At 42.8% G+C, this 18,175-nt stretch overlaps 2 protein-coding genes across 3 annotated transcripts; one reads left to right on the forward strand and one right to left on the reverse strand.

Annotated features, from left to right (window-relative positions):
• The first annotated feature begins 154 nt into the window (after positions 1-154).
• crtap (cartilage associated protein) lies at positions 155-3,623 on the forward strand. The gene is made up of 7 exons (XM_068333495.1): positions 155-976; positions 1,481-1,630; positions 1,785-1,956; positions 2,058-2,186; positions 2,330-2,475; positions 2,764-2,847; positions 3,277-3,623. The coding sequence occupies exons 1-7, from the start codon at positions 515-517 to the stop codon at positions 3,352-3,354; spliced, it is 1,221 nt and encodes a 406-aa protein (XP_068189596.1). The 5' UTR covers positions 155-514; the 3' UTR covers positions 3,355-3,623.
• A 506-nt stretch (positions 3,624-4,129) lies between these two features.
• Positions 4,130-14,161, reverse strand: susd5 (sushi domain containing 5). Of its 2 annotated transcripts, XR_011037995.1 has the most exons (6): positions 13,962-14,161; positions 13,204-13,381; positions 9,927-10,036; positions 8,695-8,883; positions 5,638-7,890; positions 4,130-5,446 (listed from the first exon to the last, which is right to left on the reverse strand). XR_011037995.1 is itself a non-coding variant. In XM_068333408.1 (5 exons), exons 1-5 carry the CDS (start codon positions 14,047-14,049, stop codon positions 5,903-5,905), a joined length of 2,553 nt encoding a protein of 850 aa, XP_068189509.1. In that variant the 5' UTR covers positions 14,050-14,161; the 3' UTR covers positions 4,130-5,902. The 2 variants fall into 2 exon arrangements, 1 of the variants encoding a protein (XP_068189509.1); XM_068333408.1 differs by having other exon boundaries at positions 4,130-7,890.
• Between the last annotated feature and the right edge of the window lie 4,014 nt (positions 14,162-18,175).

An 18,175-nucleotide genomic window follows, 5' to 3' on the forward strand; every position in this document is an offset into this window, starting at 1 on the left:
CAGAAAACATGCATATCCAGATCAGCCTCTGAATATCAGTCAAATTTTATATATAAAAAACCCCTTGTCATGCCTTTTATTTCTTTGAAATGTTGGTGTTCAGGACTTTTTGGGGGTCCAGATCAAGAGGAATGTCTCTACGTGGCACTGAGGGGGCGGGGATGACACACTATTCTCACCAGGAGCCAAATTATTAACAGTAAAGTGAAAATTATCTTTAAAGAGAAGGATGAGATACTATGAAAAATGGATGATTAAATATTTTCCTTCTATTAATAAGACATAAAATGTCTCCACTTGCAGGTTTTTACACGCACAGGATCACGTCAGGCGTGATTTAAAGGGAGGAGCAGCCCCCGCCCGATCGGGATAGCGTTCCAGCCTTGCGCCCCAGGGAAGGCAGGCTTTGTCCGGATACGTGGTGGAACTTAAAGGCGGTCCTAGAAACTTACGCACACCAAAAAAAAAAAAAAAAAAAAGCCAGCCCCCCTCCACCATTGACCAAACTTCAAACATGTCATCCTCCATTTCTTCCCTACTCCTCCGTGCGCTCTCGATCGCGTTTCTCCTTTCTGTCGTGAACTCTCAGTATGAAAAATACAGCTTCAGGAGTTTCCCCAGAAACGAGTTGATGCCTCTGGAGTCCGCTTACAAATACGCGCTGGACCAGTACACCGGGGAGAAGTGGAAGGAGACGGTGGAGTACATGGAGGTGTCCCTGCGTCTCTACCGGCTGCTGCGGGACAGCGAGGCCTTCTGTAACCTCAACTGCAGCTCCGTCCGGCTGGACGACGAGGAGAAGTTCGCCGAGTTCCCGGAGCTGCTCTCCTTCGGGAACGTCATGAAACGGGCTCAGTGTCTGAAGCGCTGCAAGCAGGGGCTGCCCGCCTTCAGACAGACCATGCCCAGCCGGGACACCATCGAGGAGTTTGAAAGGAGGGAGCCGTACAGATACCTGCAGTACGCGTACTTTAAAGTAAGTGCATATCGATTACCTGGGGGTGGGGGGTGGTGGTAATGTGTTTATTTACGTGCTATCTGTTCCTGTTTTCAATGGTTTTACTAGAAGTGCGTTCTGACGTCATCGACGTGCCACGGATGCACGAGAGGTCATAGGATGCAGGGAAACCGGTGGCTGTAAATAGACCCCCAGGGGTCTGAATTTGATTCCTGGCTTGCGTTAGGCGAAGGCTCCCCACCCACCCACCCAAACTCCATAGTGGATTGATTGGCGTGGGATTGTGATAAATCATGAACTTAGATGTTCACAGTCACCAGATTTCACCCAGTGGTGAACCTGCAGAGTTGAGCGATGCTCTAAGGTTATTGATCCTGCAGTGACCAGTATTTGTTTTCTGATCATCCATGAAGGGGCTCTTGATTCAGAGATATTCCAATATTATTTATCAATTATCAGATCCTTCATATGCTCTGTCAGCTGATTGGAAAGTAAAACTTACCGTTCAGTGTTGTTCCTCAGTCTGACAAGCTGGCCAAGGCGGTGTCGGCCGCCCACACCTTCCTGCTGAAGCACCCAGATGATGAGATGATGCAGAAGAACATGGCCTACTATAAAAGTCTGCCCGGGGCCGAGGAACACCTCAAAGACCTTGAGACCAAATCGTATGAGGTACACCCACCCACCACCATCCTGTTAGTAGACCCCAGTAGGGCTGTATGGGCCCCCTGGTCTGATCTGGAGAGAAAGAGTGAGTTTATCCAACTGAATGAATGAACGTAGCGTCACTGGCTGGTTGTGTCTTGTGCTTTTTTTGTTACTGTAGATGCTTTTTGTCCGAGCGGTGCGGGCCTACAACGGAGAAAACTTCCGTACTTCGGTGTCAGACATGGAGCTGGCTCTACGGGACTTCCTGAAGGTCTACGCCGAGTGTCTGGCTGCATCCGAGGGCCCAAGAGACGTCAAAGACTTTAAGGACTTCTACCCCTCCATCGCTGGTTAGTCGGCGCCTGACGGCCCTCATCTCTGACTGCTCAATTTCCTGTTTTCCAGTTAATATAAGATGTAAAACGTGTGCTGTGATTTGGTTCCTCTATAGATCATTACATCGAGGTCCTTGACAGGAAAGTGACGTGTGAAAGCGACCTGACGCCCGTTGTAGGGGGGTTCGTTGTCGAGAAGTTTGTGCCCACCATGTACCACTACCTTCAGTTTGCTTATTACAAATGTGAGTGGGGATTTAAGATAAAATAACAGCCTGTATATTATTTAGTTATTAATTCGGAGCAGGTCTGCTCGATTGAGTTTCTTCCCATGGACTAGGTTATCATTTTAATCACAAGTATTAACATTTGTGAGTGTGTTTTTTAGTGAACGACCTAAAGAACGCCGTTCCTTGCGCTGCCAGCTACATGCTGTTTGACCCCAACGATGAAGTCATGAAGAACAACGTCGCCTATTATCAGTTCCACAAAAGCCAGTGGGGTCTGACAGAGGAGGACTTCCTCCCCAGATCAGTAAGACAAATAAAATAAAATACAACAAATCTTATCAATGCTGCAACCATTTAAATTGGTGAATTATCTCCATAGAGGCCTGAGAACACATGAGGAAAATGTGTAGGATAAATAATATATGACAGTTTCACAGTTATATCTTTTCCTGTTCTTCTTTCTGTGGTTTGCAATAAGACACGTTTGACCTGTAATTGCGTGTGTGTGTGTGTGTGTGTGTGTGTGTGTGTGTGTGTGTGTGTGTGTGTGTGTGTGTGTGTGTGTGTGTGTGTGTGTGTGTGTGTGCTTCAGGAGGCGTTGCAGTACTACAATCAGACCACCATGCAGCTGCAGATGCTGGAGTTCGCCCAGCACAGCTTAGTGAGCGACGATGAGGTGAGACTGAATCCTTGAAATCAGAAGTGTGTGACTGTTGTTTGCTGCTCTGTCAGGCCGTGTCCTTGTGTAACTTATGGTCACATGACACCCTGCAGTACAATATAGGCCCTGTGACCGCTGGTAGCTGCTATACCCCAGATCGCCATGAGGTGGCAATATAACACTGGCTTTTCTGCAGGAATTATGATGCAGCAGAAGGACTGTGGCCTTCAGGACAACCCAGCATAAGCCAGGATTACATGCTTTATGCTCTAAATACCATTCAGTGCTTGACTGTAATCTCTTTAGTGATGCCAGGTATGAGAAATCACAAATAGAATTGTGAGTTTGGAAGGTTTAGGCTAATTCACTGATGTTAAAAAAAACACACGTTAAAATAAAATGCAGAGCTGATGTTTCTTTTTTTTTCTTTCTATGTGGCTGCAGGGGGAGGTGGTGGAGGTTATAGATGAGCTCCTAGAAGAGGATGGAAACCCGACTTTGGAAAGTCCGCCAACACACTGAAAACAAACACAAGCAACAAAAAGTGCCAACAGTCCCCCAGTTTGTATTTATTGGGTTTTGTACCATTCTGATCAGTGCAGAGCTACATCTACCTATTTTATGCTGTAAGTATCCGGCAGGGAGGTACGAGCATAAAGCAATAATGATTATAGAGATAAGAATATTTTTACATGCTCTTTCTCTGCTGTGAATCATGTATGTCTGTGTTGTCCTTCAAAAATGGGAACTTTTGTACGATGAAAGTATAATAAAAGTTGTCAAAACATGAAGTCTTGATCAGTTTTAGACCTTTTCTTTTTCTCAAATAAAAAAATTCCCTAAAGGATAACAAGAGGAAAGAATGAGCGATAGAGGGATGAATAAAGAGCTTGAGGGGTTGTTTTTTTTTTGCTGAACACAGACGTCCAGAGAAAACACTGAGATGTTTAATAATGTTTGAACATTGAGTCTCTGTGCAGTTTGTCACACAGTGATGTTAAAAACCCACTGGGGAACATTCTCTCTGTATTACAGTGTTCTCATTCCTCTCTGGCCTGTATTTACCCGTCTCTTCTATTTCCTCTCGTCTCCTTTGCCAATATTTCATCTCATCTGCCCCCGTTTGGCTTACAGTTCAGAACTTATGGGTGTGAAATGGAGATAAAAGCTTTAAAGCGAAGATATCTGCTGGATTTAAAGGAGTCAAGGTCAAAAGTCAGAGTCACACCTTCGTATGTGAATGAATGCGGCAGAAATGGAATTAGGAGTCAAGACGTACAACAGTTTACGAGTTTATTGTGATTTAGTGAACACATATGCAGCACACACATTTCATCCTGGCATCACACACATCAGGCTTCATGAGACGATTAATATTAGTTCCGCATGTAAGGTTTAATTCATGGTGATTTCACACACAGCTCAAGGGATCTATGGTAGTGATCAGTCTTCAAGTATGGATGATGTGACAGGTTCATCTACAGTAAGGTCTTTGCTTGTGTGCAGGATGTGTTTGAACAATATTGCTTAACGGAAGGTGTAATAAAAGGAATGAGAAGGAAATGTCGGCTATCAGCTAACAGTTTGGTGAAGAAATGTCAACTCTGTTTCCCACACACCGACACTACAGGTCTACATGTACAACCCATCTAATATTTACACAAGAAAAGCCCGCTTTGCTTTGGCTTCATGAGATTCTTTACGTTTGTTCCTTTACATGCGATGTTTTTATTTCATTTCACCTTGCTCTCAAATATTTGGAGCAGTAATGAAACATAAAACATGTAAACGTCTCAATCATACACCACTAGTCTGAAAAATCATTCCATTTTTGAAGGACTGGATAATAAACACAGTTATAATTTCACACCAGGACATCATGAATTTGTATGAAGTAACATTTATTCATATAACTTATTTTAATGAGAAAACTGTCTGAAAATTTCTAACATTTAACCAGAATGACAATCACCTCTGGTCCTGTCTAGATACATGTCTTTAAATTCTTTCTTAAACACAGCAGAACAGAAGGAAGGAACTAGAATCTGTTATTATTGAGTTTGATTATATTTAGCTTCACTTTTCTCTTTGTAAAGCCAAACGTATATTATTAATCCTGATGTACGTGTGTTCAGGTAATAGGTTTACTTTCTAATCTAATCTGATTCCATTTGTCACTGACCACCAAACCGTCAGAATATCTCAGACATCAAGCCAAAACTTTAACGCTGGACTTTGTGAATTTTGTCTCTGTTTCCATGGCAACGTGGCGTTTAATATCCTGTTGGCCTGATTGATGTCAGCGAATACCTGACTGAGACCTGAGACACACACACACACACACATACACACACAAACACAAACAAAAACACAGGGACTGAGTCTGCAGACATTCATTCTACACCAGCACACAAAGTAATCAGATGCTTGTGCTCCTTTTTCTTACACCGTTTTCTCTAATAACTTTCATTTAACACCATCATCATCATCATCATCATCATCATCATCCTCATCATCATCATCATCATCAGTATCATCTGCTTTTTCCATGCATGCATGTTTCAACAAAAGTCCGGCCCACATCTGCTACGTGATTAAAACGTTCTGGAGGTTCCTGTTGGGGGAGCGATGAGTGAAATAAAAGATTTTTTATCATTTCAAAGTCAAACAGAAAATAATCAAGAGAAGAGAGACTCAAGATCACAAAACAGCAAATAAGCCGTCAATGAAGTCACCAAAAAAAATAACAGCATGACAACAGAGTATCTCTACCACAATGTCCGAAAGGTATGAAGGTTGACATACTCAGACAGGAAGGCAGACCTTCATCTTCTTCTTCTTGTGGTTTTCCTACTAGGTCATTAATAAGCTCCTCATTCGGTCCATGGAGTTGGGTCCCATCCAGACGTAGAACCTCCATCTCTTCAGCCAGATGTCAGAGCTTCTGAAGATGATGGGTAGGCAAAATAAAAGTTGGGTAACAAGTCTTTGGCAGACAGAGGGGGCCGTGCTTTCTCTCCTAAACGTCTCTGTCCCATGTCAGCCTCCCTCGTCCCCCCGTTTCTCACGCCTACACCTTCTGCTGCATCTCCATCTGTTGTCCCTGCCTGCTCTGACTTTGGCCCTTCCCGTTCATCTCGTACATGGAGCTCTTCTGCTGTTGCCGTCGGTAACACCACACCCCGACGATGACGGCCGTCATGATTGCGCACACAACCACGATGATGGCTGCCACCTTGGGACCTCTGTTGGACGACGTCAGAGGAGGGCAGTCCTCCCCCGCGCAGACGGTCCCTCCCATCTCACCCGCCATCTCGCCTCGCTCCCCGCTCTCCCCGGGCAGGTCGTTCACGTTGACGCCGCCTTTGCGTCCCGTAGGTGATTGGTCGTCGCCCATAAAGGGGTGCTCAGTGGGTGCTGCCTGCTGTGTGTCATAATCCAAGGTGTCGCTCTCCGATTGGGAGTCTGAGGGATGTGATTTGTCAAAAGAGGTAACAACGGCGGGAGTGCGGCCGGGCCACGCCTCTTCCATACCATCCTGCTCCATAGCAAAGTCAGTGGTGAGCGACTCACGCACTTCTGGCGTGGCGGTGTAAGGTGAGGGTCCACGGATTTCCACCTCATTGGGTTGGTCGGTCATCCTGCTGCCCGCTCCCCGTTCTCCATCCTCTGGTCTGACTCTTCCTGTTGTGGTGTCGCTGTTTCCTGTTTCTGCTGGGACGATGGGGTACCCGTCCAACCAGGTCTCATCTGTGGTGGTCTGTCCCCCTCCCCCCTTCTGGGTGAGGTTGCGATGTTTATCCAAAGCCATGGAGAAAATAACGTGTTCATGGCTATCATCGATATCTTCGTGGCTATCAGGAACTTCATGGCTGTCATGATGATCATGATCATCGTGATCATCATGATCATCATGATCATCATGATCATCGTGATCATCATGATCATCGTGATCATCATGATCATCGTGATCATCATGATCATCGTGATCATGATCATAGAGATCATCATGATCAAGATCATCGTGATCATCATGATCATGATCGTCATGATCATCATCATCATGGTCTTTAGTGTAACTATCATTGTCAACCTCCTCTGGATCGTAATGATGACGTTGCTCCTCATCATCATCATCATGGTCATCGCTGTCCAGATGCTCCTCAGAGACGTCCAGATGATCTCCAAGTTCCTCCGTCACATCTTCCTGTTCCTCGTAGCTTTCGCGTTCGTCATAAATTTCACCTCTATCATCGTAATCGTGGTTGTCGTAGCGAATGCGCCCGTGATCGTCTTCGTGTTCGCCCATGTCGTAGTGGTCAACACGTTCGTCGTGACTTTCTTCACGCTGAGCTGGAATGTAATGCGTCATACGATCGTCGTGGTCATCTTCTTCCTGGTGACTGTCCAGATCATCTTGATCATTTTCTGGGGCATCCTGGTCATCATCATCATCATCATCATGGTCATCATGATCATCTCGGTCATCCGCGTGATGATGGTAGTCGTCTACATCAACTGGGCGCTGATGCTGTGACGTTTCCTGGCTCTCGTTCTCCTTGCTCTCCTCTGACTGGACACCTGACACCCTCTGTGTTGTTTGTGTGACCGGATTGGTGGAGACAGGATGTCCCTCATCCTGGAAGGCCTCAGAGGGGAACCAGAACAGATGTTTCTGGGAGAGAAGCGACACAGGTGCCTCTGTGGTTGCTTCTGTAGCGACTGCGATCACCTCCCTCCTCTCCTGCTCCCATCTAGGATGACCTACAAAGTCCTCCACGGCACGCTCCTCCTCTTCTCCACCTTCTACAGCTCCTTCAAATGTTTGGATCACTTCTCCTACCACTTCAGGATATTTGTGATTATCTTGATGCTCCTCGTCCGCTTTAACGTTGAAGCTCGTCTCTTGTTGTTCCTGACTCATTGTTCCTCCTGGGTTCACGTGCACCTCCTCATAGATCTCCCCCTGAGCCTCCTCTGGCCTCTTGTTGTGGGGGTCTGCCTCTCTGTAGGAGTCAGAAAACTTGTCCTCATAGTCGATGTGACCTTCAGTCTCATCTGCAGGAACACAGCGAGAACATATTTACTTTTACTCAATCAGGTGCCAATTGAATCACAACACTCCTTATCTTAATACTCAAAAGCCACTTTATGACCTTTGACAAAGCTGGTGTGGCATTCTGGGAAATGTGAATGAACAGAACAGGCAAATACTGTAACTGATCTGGGACCAAACCTCCCATAACACTGTAATAATTTGTGTTATAACTTTCATTTTTTGCAAGGACTAAACATTAAGTGTTAAATTCTGACCTTTAGAGGTCCTAGAGGGCAGATTTTGTATACTTTGAGATACAACCAATCATGTTTCGCTCTTATAGGTATTGATGCAATGCTATTAGTTGGCTCGATTGTGAGAGATCTCAACCCAGTCAAGCAAGAAATCAAATTAAAAGTGTTCCTATAATTGAATGCAGCCTTTTATTACAGGTTACACCCTGGATTTTAGAGATGTGACGACTTTAACTTCAATTTCAATCCCTTCAAATTATCTTGTGATCCAAGAGATTTATCCCCGGAGAGTTGAAGCACTCAAACATCTATTAACTCACTGTGGATACAGTCTTTGCATTCTGCCTTCACCGGAGTCTCTCACCCCCTTTTCCCTCTGCTATGAACTGGGCCACCCTATGGCATGTCACACCGAGGTGTCATAGCAGACATTTCTATCCAAACTCACAACTGAGACTCTGTTTCAAACACCCGTCACCAAGCAAGAATCTGAGTTAAGATTTTTTTTTTCCCTTTCTTAATTTTCAGCCTCTTTTAATTCCGATGCAAAGGATTCAAACCCCTTCTCACCTTTGACGCAGATCTCCACCAACCCGTACCACTCCCCACAGCTGTCGCACAGCAGGCTGAAGGCCCGGTGCCCACTGGGCATCACATAACCTGGTGCACACATGTACAGCAGCTCGTCTCCCATCTCGTAACCGGAGTGCCCCTGTAGATGCGCATTGGGAAAGGATGGAGGGTCACCACACGGCACCCCTGTCGACAACAAACACACATGTAGCCTGAAGAAAAACACATTGACTGACCAATGAAAGTTTCAGTGATTTTATCTGCTATGCAATCTTATTTTATTATTATATTAATCCAAAAAAGTCTTGTTAGTCTTTTTTTGAATTGCTCAAAACACAGAAATTTGAACATCTATAATATAATGATGCCTTTGATGGCATTTAAAAAACTGAGAAATGTGGAATTTAGCTTAGCTGGTTTTATATGGAGGCGAAGTCATATAAAACAATTAGAATATTATGTGAAATTTATTCAATATGAGTTCCACAGGGACCAAAATGAATAATGTGGTGAAATGTGCAATGACCACAAGTCCCATTAGCAAAAAGTGCTGAGTAAATAGTCTGTTTTGATGCTACATTAACATTTATAGCATCATTAGCTGTCATCCAAAAATCTCGGATGAGGCCAATCAAATCATGTTTCCATGGTTACAACACCCAACACCCATCAATGCTTGAGTTTAGAAATGTCATTAAAATATATTATTTCATTACTACTTTTAAATCAGGATTTAACTGGTTCCCAGAGCAACTGTTAAATAGATGGTGACAGGTATATTAAAATTAGTAAGTTAAATGTGTAACACTGTGAAAAGAATGAAATAAAAAAGAACCTGGAATTTTTATTTACAGCCTTAATGTTACCATCTTTTAATTTATTTACTGCCTTTCAAATTTCAAGATGATAATCGAGCAACTATGGAATCATATGTCAACACATTTCCAGTACTTCCATTACTCTAGTCATCGCTATAGCAACAGCCATCCCTGTGGAGTACACCGTTCATCGTTCCAAGAAAGGTGACAGTGTTGACAGTACAGGTGTAGACACAACGTATGCAGAAACGCAGCTTATTTAAATCAGTGCATCAGTAAACAAACATAGATATAAACACATTCTGAGCCCACGGAGTGAGTGATCATGACTCTCATCTCTATGCCCAGACTTATAAGTATATATAATAATAATTATAAATAATATGAAAATGTGTTTTCATCTTCGCTGACCTTTGTCTTTGATACAGAAAACATCCAGGTGTGAAGAATCCGCCGTCGCATTTTCTATTCTCACGTCCACCGCTTTCAGAGCTCCGCCCACCACATTACACACCGTAGTCCTGTAGATAGATAGATAGATAGATAGATAGATAGATAGATAGATAGATAGATAGATAGATAGATAGATAGATAGATAGATAGATAGATAGATAGATAGATAGATAGATAGATAGATAGATAGATAGATAGATAGATAGATAGATAGATAGATAGATAGAGGCCAGATACGTTGTTATATCAGTGACTCTATGGCACATTATGAACACATGTTCCCATGGTGACGGTAACTTCCTGTAAAACACTGGTGATATTACGGGGATATATCATATCACACATCCACAGGGACCAGCTGAATACTGCGGTCAACACACAGCCCTGAAAAGCCTCAGTAGCAAAAAAAAACAGCTTTGTTCTTTGTTTCTTATGTTTATGACATAGTTTATCATCAGAGGAGGCTGACTCAGGTCAGGAACAGTATTAAAGTCAGTGTGTTATTCAAACTACAGAGGAGATTTCAATAAAGGTTTGACCGGTTATATTATTCATTGAGAATCATTAAATGGAAAAGATACTGAGTGTGTGCGTGTGCACGCACACACACTCAGTGTGTGTGTGTGTGTGTGTGTGCGTGTGTGTGTGTACTTGTGTAATGGAACCAATAAAGGCATCAGTAATTGAAAAGAAAGTGACTGGCAGTGCAGCGAGTCTGGACCGGAGTGAGTCATAGCGCCGGCTGGTGCCACGCTAACTTCATCTGATGAGGATAAACGTCTGAGCACCGAGACAGAAATCACCAAGAAAACACTGAAACACACACAAAACCTCCCGACTGTCTTCACGTCTGATTGTAGCTAACTCAAGCTTCAGTCGGTGTGTGTGTGTGTGTGTGTGTGTGTGTGTGTGTGTGTGTGTGTGTGTTTGTGTGTGTGTGTAAGAACACGTCACCAGTCTGTACAACCGTTTTTCTGGACCATCACATCGCCTGAAACAACTGTTACAGGGAAAATCCCAAAGGTGTGCGTATGAATTTTGTCTGCATGTATTATTGTGTTTTGTTACCGCGGTAACAGATGGATGATTGACAGGTAGGAGGAGGATGTTAAGACAGGACAGTTATGACGCAACAGACGGAACTAGAAGCACACACAGGCTAAAAGATCCAACACCTCCTTTAAAGAAAATTAAAGCTCTGCTATTCCATCTTAAAATAACTGACTCATGATGGGTTGACACTAATAACATAATTCACAATCACAAAAACCTCACATGACCTCATTAATATCATTAGTCTAATAGTTACTCAATGACAACATTATTTCACCGCTGTTGGTTTTGTTCAGGATTGAGCTGAAAAAGATCAGAAGTTGAACCATCACAGTTTCAGTTACAATTTACCGCATTATTATTCATTAGCTCACATTAGCAAATATTCGTGATCGCTGAAAATTCAGACCGAGAATAAGAGAGGAATCTAGTTGATATTTTCACATGTGCTACATTTTATGGGATATAAATGCATCAAAAGTCATGAGGTTGCCCCCTTCCTGCCACAGTTAAAAAAAAATCTTTTTGTAGATGTGGAGACCGTCCACTCAGCAGGAGGATGAGGCGAGGAGGGGAGCTGAACTCAGACGAGGTGATATGCTGTCAAACATGGTAAGCGGGTGTGAAAACTGATGTCCACCGGCCAACACAGACAGAGGACGGAGTGTGTCGGCGTCTCCTGCGCCCCGAGCGCCATTTTGACTGTTCAAAACTTTTCTTTTGACTTCTGATTTTTTTTAAAAATAAACACGTTTTCTAATTGTCTTAAAATCACTTTCATGTCATTACACTATAAATCTGTTATTTCATTTGTAATACTTTTAAGACCACTTTTCTAAGCAAATAAAGCTGACATACGAAACCAAGATGGTGAACATGGTAATAAGTACCCGCTACACATGTGTTATTATAGGCATGGAAATGTGCCATTATTAGCATTTATTTCGCTAATATCAAAAGTGAAGATTAAGATTAAGATTAAGTTCAAGGGAGAAGACCAAACTTTATTTATATGTCTCCGCTCATATTTTCCCTTTATTACACCCCAGGACCATCGACTGTTAGCACTTTAGCAATGATCACTATTATCCAGTAGCACAGCGACACACCTGCACCTTTAAATATATAACTCTCTTCATTCAATTTTTTATTATCTTGTCCTTCAAAGGCAATTCTGCCATTTTCCATCTTTTTTATGAGTATTCTTATCATTACAACAAACAAACTGAAGGAGCAAAAATCTCTCAGATAAAGCCTTAACATTATTAAAAACCTCGTAGCACAATATCTTTCTGAAGTTGTTATTTTTTTCAATTTTAATTTCAAGACTGGCCAAAATACATGAGAACGGTTGAATCCCAAGTTTCCACACTGCCACTGTCTGTTTGCTTTTAATATGTGGTGTCATGAAGAAACTCCAACCAAACTCCAACCAGACGATCTCTGCTTCTTCTACTTCAACACTAATACATTCTGTTCTGGGATTATTTGCTATTTTTTGCCGCTTCATAAATAAAATTATTAATTAATTAATCAAGAAAATAAAGAATAAGTTGTAAATTTCATTTTAAAGTTGACTTGAAAATATCCGCCTCCTGTCTCAAAATTTTTACGGAAATTAAAATTGACTCCTTCTGAGTTCAGTCCTCTTTCTCTTAACGTACACTCCACAAACCATCAGTTAATATACCTACAGGTTTGAGCTCACCTTGTATTTACAACCACATTGATTTAAACACCAGGAATACTTCCTGTCTCAAAACTGCAATCACAGATATGGACTCGGGTTGTCAATCAAACACCTAAGGGCTCTGTCTGTATGTCTGGGGCCTGAAAGCTGAGTGTCATATTACCGTGGAGACGAAAGGTGCAAATGGAGGCAGTTGTCGACATGACACCCTGGCTCAGAATTCCCTCCTCCTCCAGGAAGGAACAGAGGAGTCTTTCTCCCTCTCCTTCTCTCACTCACTTTCTTCCCACCTCCTCCATCATGGGTGTTGATATCTTTACTCTTCATTTCTCTTTCATCCATTCATCCACCTCCATCACACACACACGCACACACACCATAATGACCTTTGACATCTGCAGACATCTCTGGTCTCCCTAGAAGTGCGTGGAAACAATAAAGACTCTCATGCACAAACACACACAATAATAAACACAAATGCTCCTTCCTTACCCCACTGCGCCTCCATAAAGCCACCCACGGGTGCAGGTGGGGAGGAGACAGTCCACGACTGCGTGCCGGAGCTCCGCCAATGATGCCAGACGAGCGTTTAGAGAATCACAAGCCCGTTCGGCTTCTGTGAGGCCCTGCGAGCCGGAAGAGTTCTTCAGATCCAACACGAACACTCGTCCTGAGAGGAGTGGCAACAGCAAAAACATTTCATATCAAACAACATCCATGAGTTCCTTTGTGATGAAGGCACCTCATGCGCAAAGGCCAATTAACCATAACTGTTTGATGAGAAAAATAGAAAAGAAAAAGAAAAAAAAGAATATAAATAAATAAATAAATAAATAAAAAGGTATTGATCTGAGGTTTAAAATATCTTCTAAATACTGTATATGATTTGAAATGCCGCCGCGCGCATTTTTCATTACGCACATCAGAAGAATGGAGCTTTATGGGGGGAAAAAATACTCAAATATTTAAAATAACTTCAAATCTAACCCATAATCAGAGTAAACGGGTTCTTCGGTAACAGTTCAGAAAGCACCAAACTCCAAGGCGGGTGTCACATGACATTACGCGCTCCTACCGGCTCCGATTATGGACTAACGCACCCACAAACCCAAAATGCGCAATAGTTTGACATGCAACACACAAAGTATAAATGCTTGGAAGTAAATCCTAAGCTCACAATGAAATCGTTTTTTTCTATGACATTTTTTCTAACTTATAAAAAAAAAAAAAAAGATCAAGTATGAACTCACCTTCTGCATTTACTACAGAAGTCACCATAAGACAAGACAGGCATCCAAAAAGCAACGACAGGGCGGTTTTCTCACGGCGATCCAACATCTTCCTGCGCTTTCTGCTAAATATCTGGTTGTTTGGTTAAAAGTGACCCCGAAACGTCCAAACGTCTTCGTATCCACGGTCTCAAAGCGCGGAGTGATCGTGGAGAACGCGCCGCAGCTATTTCCCTCCTGGTGGATGGAGGTGGGCTGAGCAGGAGGAAGGTGAGCTGGTGGTGAAGTGCTGGTGATACTGGAAAGAAAACGTTCAGAGCGCTTCAAGAGCTGAGCGCAGAGTATCTCCACCCCCCCACCCCCCCACCCCAAAAAAAAATAGGCGCACACGCAAGGAGATGGCGCGCTGGTGCGAAAACTCGCGTGTCGGTGTCAGTGAATGCGTCAAACTCCTGACGGTCAGCAAAGGCGGTGAGACAGAGAGAGATGCTGCTGAAGTGTCCTTGAGCAACAAGCTGAATCTTGGCTTGCATAACTTGTGAGCATACACAGATGTCATCCTTAAAATGTGGCCTATGAGGTCCAGGCAGAGGCCCCCCCACCTTGAGTGGGACCTGCTCCTGTTTCCGCCTGTTAAAAGGAAGTTTTTCTTAGCCAGCAAAAAACCCACTAACGTTGAGATAATCTTTATTGACATAAAAAACAGAATTGATTCGATAAAGTAATCCTTTATGCTCACTTTCACACATAGGGGTCATTTTAAGGGGCGGCAGTAGCTCAGTCAACTGGGTCGTGGACTGAGGACCAGAGGGGGGCCAGTTCAAGGGCCCTGTGGACGAAAAAGTTCGAAGTGGGAACTGACATGGCTGTCGAGGTGCCCTTGAGCAAGGCACCATTGCCTTATGAGATACTCATGGTGCGTCCCACGTGAGACCTGCTCACCCATTATCTGCATGCCCTACAGGCCTCATGTGTGTGTGTGTGTGTGTGTGTGTGTGTGTGTGTGTGTGTGTGTGTGTGTGTGTGTGTGTGTGTGTGTGTGTGTGTTGTGTGTGTGCATTAAAGATAGAGCCTACAGAAAGCTTCAGGGTATCTTACAGGTTATTGTTCCATGAATCTGCTTGTGAAGATAACCAGCGCTTGTAATACCAGCACGCACACACACACACACACACACACACACACACACACACACACACACACACACACACACACACACACACACACACACACACACACAATCCATACCCACAAAACCTAAAGCGAGGACAATAAAAGTGATCACAACATGTGGTTTGAGGATGAGGAGGATGAAGGCTGACATCCACACGGAAACTCCAGAGCAGCTCAACGTGAAACTTTTTTTGAGATTGTCTGATCCTTCACTAAAAAATCACTGAATTAAATGAAAAGTTTCATTTATTAAAAGTAGAATATACAGTAGTAGGAAATACTGGAGTAACCTGTCAGAAAATTAGATTGCTTTTACCAGACTGCTCCATTTGTATGTCCCCCTCCTGCCCCCCAATGCAACTTGATGGATCAGCTGTTATATTTTGTGGGTATTTTGCGGTCGGAACATCAGCGGTGAAATCAGCTGAGACAGACGTGTTCACAAACATCCGCTGCTTCCTTTAGCGAGGAAGAGACTCGGCAGCAGAACGGCATCAGAGCGAACCGAGTGGAAATCAGACGCCATGTTTTCACAGAGGGACGTCTTCAGCGTGGCTGAAAGGATGTGGCCATTTGTGCCCCAGACCGCCTCTGAATATGGTCTGAGCAATCGGATCTCAACGCTTCCTAAACGCACCATGGCTGGTTTCACACCTACACGTGACTGGATCGGCAAAGACAAACAATGTCAGCCATAAACAGGGCCTCTGTCACATTTTTCCTTCCTGCTCTCACACTCCTCTCATATTTTCTCCTCCTATACTTGGAGGTTCGCGGTGAATAAAAGGTGGGCCGAGATCTTGACTCATGTCTGAGGGCTATTTCTGGAGGGGTCAAGGGTCAGAGAGGAGAGGGGAGGACCGGGTGATGATAGAGAGGAGAGAGACGGTGATTCACACCTGCAGCATCTCCGAGAGGCTGGTGAGAATTATATTGCTGCAGGTGTCAAAGTGGGAGTGGGTGGTGTAATCTCACAGGGCCTCCAGTCCGCACCCATTAGACAGCGTGTGTGGAAGTAAACACACACACACACACACACACACTGAACATGTGAGACCAGTGACCACCCATGTGAGACATGTCCTGTCAGAATGTGGTGAAGTGTGGTTTAGTCACAGGAAATCATTGGTCACACTGGTGCAGCCCGAGGAAGGAGGGGAGACTGGCGTTGTTTCCACGGCAACAACCTCATCAACCTTGAAGTGGCAGATTGGGGTCAACTGTGTGTCTGCTTTGCGATATGTTAAAACTGAAATAAAATATCCCCTTCACCAGAAATGACCCTGGAAGTGCTTTTATTGTGTTTTTACAGTTCCAGTCGAAACAAAAAGATTTAATTTTTAACAAAACAAACAAAGATAAATTATATACTGTAAATGCAAATGTTTAATATGTTGACTTTTCAGGTGATGACACTACAGTAAGCAGTAAGTTACTCCATCAGTAAGCATTGAATCCCAAGTCAGACAATTTGACCTTTTTTTTTTTTTTTTTTGACAGGAAGACGGAATAAATCCAGATGACATTAAAAATGACAAGAATATGTCAAATACAAATAATAAGAAACTGGAAATCCTTTTTACTGTCACAGACATACTCTATTAAGAGCTGAGGAGATGTCCTCGCTTGACACCCGTGGAATCACAGCGATCATTAATGCACATTCAACACTGAGCTGGTAGCCACAGCAGAATCTAGAGGAGAAGGACCTGGAGCTATTTGAAGGAATGAGATAATTCTATTGACTTTTGATGAGAGATTGTTAATTGCTATGGAAAGCAGTGAGATGGGGTGACATGAGGTCTAAAAATGTGTCTGGATAAAATGAGAGAGAAATTTACTTCTCATGATTTCTTTTTCATGTATTCATCCAATTCATCTCAGATATTAATTTGGCCTTTCTCTTCAAATAATTCAGTGGAATGTTCAGAAGTTTCACCAGTGTGTGTAGCTGTGAATTTAACTGCTCACGCTTTGTAATCTTTAGTAATAGATCGGCAGCATGCAGCAGTCTCTGCTTCCAGTCCCTGACGATCTCTATCCATCACATGGTTCTTATTTTATCTAAGTTTAGGATTACAGGCTGCTGGGGTTTGCATTCAGCCCAACACGTTTTGATGCACTTAAAATGAATAATTAAAGAAAAGGCACAGGTGGATGTCTGTTATTTAAATGCACTGCAAGATTACCCCATAGAGTCACCATACACAACAACAGCGTAATTAAATGAGCACATCTGAAGATAAGTCAGTAAGTTATACTTTTAATATCTGTCATTAAAGAGTTACTGGGGACAAGAACGTCCTACCATGAAGGAGAGAGTTTGAGGTGCAGAAAATAGTACGTATTATAAATGAAATCTTCCATCAACAGTTTTTAGCCATCATTTTTAACACCTTCAGTATTTACTACAACCTACCCATGCAGTAAAGATATATTGAAAAACTTTTAATATATGAATTGGTAATAATGACTTTTTGCATGTCTGGTTGGTCACCCTGTAGTTCTGACTGTTCAGAATCCACTCGCATCAGGCTGGTTACGTCAGAGCGCCCTCTAGCGGTGGAGGTCCAGAATGACAGCAGTGAAGATATTTCCTGTTGGATGTGTAACTCACTCCCCCGTCTGTCTGCAGCCCTGTGTGCAAAACCCACTAGTGGGGAATAAATATTTAAGTGCTTTAGCATTGACCGTGTTTCTACATACAATGATATACAGAAAGCTGATAATACTTCATTTGAAATCAGCTTTTACAGCTATTGGATTATTCTTACTTTTTTGGTTTGCTCTTTTTACATTAACGGAATTTAATAATGGAGTTTATTTCTATCACTCCAGAAAATAAAATAATAATAATCTGCATCATGTTACAAACAATAAAATATCATTATTATAACGTGTAGGTTTTTTTTTGTTATTGCATTTTCCTGTTATAACCAAAAACCTTAATTAAAATTTTAATTGATGTCCAAATATGTCCTTTCATGCTATAATCTGATAATTTATTGTTTTAATAAAACAAATATAACCATTATGCTTTATTATTAAAATAAATCATAAGG

The sequence above is a fragment of the Antennarius striatus genome, chromosome 14 (genome assembly GCF_040054535.1).
Source record: "Antennarius striatus isolate MH-2024 chromosome 14, ASM4005453v1, whole genome shotgun sequence".
Classification (NCBI taxonomy): domain Eukaryota; kingdom Metazoa; phylum Chordata; class Actinopteri; order Lophiiformes; family Antennariidae; genus Antennarius; species Antennarius striatus.

Bases quoted from the DNA above. Each gene is read 5' to 3' on its own strand.
- susd5 (XM_068333408.1), bottom strand. From the start codon at position 14,049: ATGTTGGATCGCCGTGAGAAAACCGCCCTGTCGTTGCTTTTTGGATGC. The intron at 13,382-13,961 runs GTGAGTTCATAC...CACTCCTCTCAG, and splicing joins TTCTGTAGTAAATGCAGAAG to GACGAGTGTTCGTGTTGGAT. The intron at 10,037-13,203 runs GTAAGGAAGGAG...ATCTATCTACAG, and splicing joins CTTTATGGAGGCGCAGTGGG to GACTACGGTGTGTAATGTGG.
- crtap (XM_068333495.1), top strand. From the start codon at position 515: ATGTCATCCTCCATTTCTTCCCTACTCCTCCGTGCGCTCTCGATCGCG. The intron at 1,631-1,784 runs GTACACCCACCC...TTGTTACTGTAG, and splicing joins TTGAGACCAAATCGTATGAG to ATGCTTTTTGTCCGAGCGGT. The intron at 2,476-2,763 runs GTAAGACAAATA...TGTGTGCTTCAG, and splicing joins AGGACTTCCTCCCCAGATCA to GAGGCGTTGCAGTACTACAA.